We start from the raw sequence: 5,530 nt of genomic DNA on the forward strand, positions 1-5,530 counted from the left end.
GCTTTACCCATGCATATCAGAATTTCTTTTCTTCACAATGTTTCTAAAAACATAGATCATGTTTTTTTAAGTCACGGATTGCATATGCCGACGAGAGAGAATGAAGGTTTGGTCCTTGGTCACGAACATTTCGAAGAAGATGAAAAAAAATGTGAGAGGAGAAGAGATAGAATATGAAGTGGTCCATGACTTTCGAAAAAGACTCTGATGGTTTACGAGGACGCAAAGATGATGTAAAAAGATTTTGACTTTCCACATCAAAATCTCCACCCATTGCTAATGATACTTTCTAGTCCATGAAGCAAGCATTTTGAAGAAAAGAAGTTTTGATGTGGAATATTAAATTAGGAAAACAGTTTTCATGTATTTGACTAAAATGTCATAGTTTGGATCTAAATGATGTTATTGATGTAGTCTTTAGAATTTTCACATTAAAGTTTAGATATATCATATATGACAATACAATGTACAATTTTCTTTGTAATTCTAATACGTACTTCCATGAAAATATCCATGTTATAAAAAACACTATTAAAGATTTAAAAGTATTAATTATGTCGGTAGAAATCTGCTAACACCAAAATGAACTTTCATATAATCAAATTTTAACAAAGAATGAAATTAAATAAATTATTAGCACGTACCCAAACAAAACCACTACACCAAAACACCATCTAACTTTCTACTTACAAAGATTTGAACTCATACCACTTTTGTGGGAGAAATAATCACATCATTAAACCACTAGCTCATGACTCAAGAGTTTATACTTTTATTATATAGAGGGTCGAACCTACAATATAAGTAACACAGGCTTGGGCCTATAGTCTCCAATTAAAAGAAAATTCATATGCTAACTATTAATATTAGTGCAAATTTATTATTTCAGATTTGTTTGATTTCTTATACAAGCAAACTACTCTATGTTATAGTTGTGTTATATTTTTGTCTGGTTTTAAACACGAATAAAGAAGTACCATTTATAATAATCAAAAAAGAAATACGGCCCTCAAAATTTCATTTCGTCTTGGGCCTTCAAAAAAAAGTTGGAACGACCCTAATTATATAAACAACTCAAACTGAATAACCATAGTACCATACCACTAAAATGTTTATAATTTTTTTTTTCGTATTTTTATAATACTTACATATAAACTTTAAAGTTTTATTTCTTAGTTTCTATTAAGTTTTGGAGAAAGTGTAAGGAAACTCTTTCTCTATTTCGGGTGACTTTAACACACGCTTTCTTTTCCAGTCATCTTTCATGACATTACTTTCACTCCGGTTAATGATGTTGGTTACAGTGGGGACTGAGTAGAGACACAACTTTAATGGGCCGTATCAGTTGGGTCTGGCCCAGTTTCCATTACGACAAACACTGGGCCCACCTGGCGATTTTAACGTGGTAGATGGACTGGTCATCATGATTCCTTTTAAATAGAGTCAATTCAAAACATAAAACAAAAAGCCTCGAATTTTGCTTCTATCACGGACTTCCCCATTCCCTTTAGTCGGTGGAGGTGAAATCACTACAAGTTCTATAACAACATCATCTATCTATCTTTCTGCATGAGTAAATTCTAATACATTTGGTCGTGGAGTATCTGAATAGAGTTCAGCGGGTCGTGCATAGTAATTTTCCTAACACACTGTAAGACCCAAAGCTTTATTTTTAGTGGGATCAGGTTGTAGTGTAGCTTGTTGCCTGTTTTCCTGTCAGTTTGTTGAAAAAGTTGATTTATGAATTGACTTGCACTTTGGCATTTGATTTGTTGATATATTGTAATGATATGTTGATGAAATAAATTGTGTTTATGTAGGGAGATGTTTTATCAAGGTGCGTGTGGAAATAAGACGGATGAGATTATTCCTATATATGGTTCTGGAATGACGGATTTGTTTCCTACAAATGTTTTCAAGGCGGAAAGCGGAGTTACACTTGCCTCTAGTGGTCCGTTTTCGAGAAAACGGTTACGTGATTCGTCGTCTTTCAATCCGCATCCGAATCAGCAACCGTTTGGTGTGTTTGAGTTTTTTAACGATGATATCGCGTCGCAGATTTATCAACAGCAATTGGAGATCGATCGCTCCGTTGCTCATCATGTAAGTATATGACTGTATGTATATCAGATTAGAGTTTCTAGTATTGAGCCTACGAGCCCGTTACCTTAGTAACTCTAATCTGATATACATTCCAATAAAATGTTTCTGACTGTATATCAGATTAGAGTTTCTAGTATTGAGCTTATGGGCCATTACCTTATAAACTCTAATCTGATATACATTCCAATAAAATTTTATTATTTGTATACATTTTTCTGACTGTATATCAGATTAGAGATTCTAATATTGAGCCTACGGGCCATTATTTTAGAAACTCTAATCTGATATACATTCCAATAAAATTTTATTATTTGTACACATGTTTCTGTATTAAACTTGTACGGAATTACAGACGGAGAAGGTGAGAATACAAATCGAAGAAATGCAAATGCGAAACTCGATGAAATTAACCGCAGCATACGAACTAATAAACAAAAGATTGAAAACAAAAGAAGACGAAATTCATAAAATGGTAGAGATAAACCAATCGCTAGAAGAGAAGGTAAAATCGATGACCGTAGAGAATCAAATATGGCGAGAATTAGCTCAAACAAACGAAGCAACCGCCAACGCGTTACGAAACAACCTCCAACAAGTACTAGCAGAGATTCATTTCCAACAAGAAAACCATTTCAGAACCAATGGCAATGAAGACGATGCTCAATCACAATGCGGAGGCAATTTCGACGATCAAGACGGTAGTGGAAGAGAGAGAAAAGATGATAATAATGAAGTTGAATGGTATAATAAAAATAGAAGGGGTAGGTGGTGCCGAAAATGTGGGAAGGAAGAGTCAAGCGTGTTGTTGGTACCGTGCAGGCATCTGTGCGTGTGTAGGCTGTGTGTCTCCAACGTCGACAATTGCCCCGTCTGCAACTGTGTAAAGTCTGCCGGGGTACAGGTTAACATGGGTTAAATATTAATTAATATCTTTTGGCTTTGGGAAATGTAATTAAATTCTTTTTTTATTATCAGGAAAAAGGAAATTTTAGTTGTTTTTTTTTTTTATTTTTTGGTTGGAATGGGTTCACACGGCTTTTAATGAGTGAAGAGAGTAGAGAGCGTATTTTGTGGCATCATTACGTATCTAGCACGTACGTAGTCGGTCTCTGTTTTTGAGTAAAAAGGGGAACAGAGAGCACGTTGATTAAGTGGGGTCCCGTTTATTATTTGTACCTTTTGATTGGGTGGATGTGCAGGAGAATTGGAGAGTGTGTTAGGCCCTTGGTGCAATATGGAAGGCAGCTGACCACTTCCTGTTTGCCGATGGTATAAGACCATGTGTAGTGGTCATACACTATAATGCCCCCACCATGGGGCGTTTTACGCCATGTGGCGTCCTAGTCAGCATGGGGGCATTATAGAAAAAGTGGTGTAGTGGTATAATGCCCCATAATGCCCCATTCAATCATTTTACAATCATTTCCCAATTATTTTTTTTTAAATTTAAAACATAAAAAAACTTCATTAATTTAAAAATAAAATTACATAGCATGAAAAAAAATTAAAAAAAAACTAAAAAAAAAAACCGAAAATAAAAAAAAAACAGAAAAAAAAATACAATACTAGAAAAAAAAACTAGTTTTCGTCTTCGCTTTCGTCACCCTCGCCAACTTCGTCTTCCTCGTCCTCCGTTTCTTCCTCTCCCTCAGGTGGTACGTAACGAACCGACCATGCGTGGTGTACCAAATCAACCATTAACTGGGAATGGTACGGTTCGTAACGCAACTCTCGCGCGTTACTCACTCTTTCTTCCATTGACGCCTGCGGATGCTCCTGCTGAACGGCTTCTGGCACATAATTCTGGCATATCGCCTTTCCTTCGTCTTCCAAAATCATGTTGTGCATGATTATACAAGCGTACATAGCATCTCTCATTTTTTGTTTGCTCCATGCACGACAAGGATTTCTCAAGTATTGCCAGCGTTGTTTAAGAACCCCAAAGCATCTCTCAATATCTTTTCGTGAAGACTCTTGAACCTTTTTAAAGTATGCTCTTTTCTCATCAATAGGATCACTAAACGTCTTCACAAAAATCGAATACCTAGGATAAATTCCGTCGCTCAAATAATATCCATGGGGGTAGTAGTTTCCATTTGCGTAAAACGACGCTTTTGGAGCTTTGCCAGAAATCCACTCCTCTAACAACGGCGATTGTTCTAAAACATTGATATCATTGCATGACCCGACCACGCCAAAGTAAGCCGACCAAACCCAAAGATCCTGTGAAGCAACCGCCTGAAGAATAATAGTGGGTCCTTTTTGGTCACCACGTGTGTGTTGGCCTCGCCATGCAGTCGGGCAGTTATCCCAACGCCAATGCATGCAATCTATGCTCCCGATCATACCAGGCAAACCATGCTCGGCATTATGTACCTCGTAGATCTTTTGAAGATCCTCCCATGTAGGCGTTCTAAGATAACGTGCACCGTACACATCAATTATACCTTTATAAAAAAAAATATAGACAAACATAAGATTCAAAAAAAAAAAAAATTCTAAGCATACGCGTTGGTTAAAAAAAAATTAAAACTAAAAAAAAAATTGTACCGCGACAAAAATGTTCCAAGCTATCCCGTGTTGTTTTCTCCGCCATTTTTAGATACTCGTCGTTGATGTCGGTGGTGTTACCATAAGCAAGAATTCGTAATGCCGACGTACACTTTTGGATACCGGTGAATCCAAGGTACCCTCTCGCATCCGGTTTTTGTTTAAAATAATCGTAGTTGGCTTCCAAGTCGTTGGTTATGCGTAGAAACAACCGTTTACTCATCCGGAAACGACGCCTAAAAACTTCGTTTGAAAATGTCGGCGCCTCGTCAAAATAGTCTTTCATCAAACGCTCGTGTGCCGCGCGTCGGTCTCGTTCAACATAGCTTCTTTTATTTTTTGGGGCTTCGGGCCGACGAGAATGGTTGACATAACGAACCGCTAGTTGACATGCACTCGTAACCGCCTCTTGCTTAAGCTCCTCATCGGTCGAACCATCGCCATCCGCAAAAAACTCGTTGTAGTAAAAATTCATCATGGATGAAGAACTAGGAGAATCCATCAAGTTTTTTTATAAAATGTGGGATTTTTTAGAGAGGTTTTGAGAGTGTTTGTGTTGAAAATGGATGAGTTTTGATTGTTTATATATATATATATAATAGATTTTAAAAAAAATAAAAAATGGTCAAACTAGCCGTTGGAAGATATTACCGTTGATTGGTGGATGGATGGTTCGAATGGCGTTTTAATTTAAACGCCGGAATCAATTTTTTTGCATTATAACGCCTCATAACGCCCCCTGTAATGGGGGGAGGGGCGTTATAGGGCGTTTTGGGCGAAAAATTTTTAAAAACAACGCCCCATTACGCATGGTCTAAGGGTGAAGGGAGTGGAGTCGGCAAACTCCTTCGGCACCGATCGGTGACCGATGTCAACA

At 37.2% G+C, this 5,530-nt stretch overlaps 2 protein-coding genes across 2 annotated transcripts; one reads left to right on the forward strand and one right to left on the reverse strand.

Moving 5' to 3' along the window:
• Positions 1 to 896: 896 nt before the first annotated feature.
• Positions 897 to 3,110, forward strand: LOC110898954 (probable BOI-related E3 ubiquitin-protein ligase 2). Its single transcript, XM_022145809.2, has 3 exons — positions 897 to 1,651; positions 1,821 to 2,103; positions 2,456 to 3,110. Exons 2-3 carry the CDS (start codon positions 1,825 to 1,827, stop codon positions 3,017 to 3,019), a joined length of 843 nt encoding a protein of 280 aa, XP_022001501.1. The 5' UTR covers positions 897 to 1,651; positions 1,821 to 1,824; the 3' UTR covers positions 3,020 to 3,110.
• A 571-nt stretch (positions 3,111 to 3,681) lies between these two features.
• On the reverse strand, positions 3,682 to 5,155 carry LOC118485837. Its single transcript, XM_035982323.1, has 3 exons — positions 4,654 to 5,155; positions 4,318 to 4,550; positions 3,682 to 3,804 (listed from the first exon to the last, which is right to left on the reverse strand). Exons 1-3 carry the CDS (start codon positions 5,153 to 5,155, stop codon positions 3,682 to 3,684), a joined length of 858 nt encoding a protein of 285 aa, XP_035838216.1.
• Between the last annotated feature and the right edge of the window lie 375 nt (positions 5,156 to 5,530).

This window comes from Helianthus annuus, chromosome 13 (assembly GCF_002127325.2).
Source record: "Helianthus annuus cultivar XRQ/B chromosome 13, HanXRQr2.0-SUNRISE, whole genome shotgun sequence".
Lineage (NCBI taxonomy): Eukaryota > Viridiplantae > Streptophyta > Magnoliopsida > Asterales > Asteraceae > Helianthus > Helianthus annuus.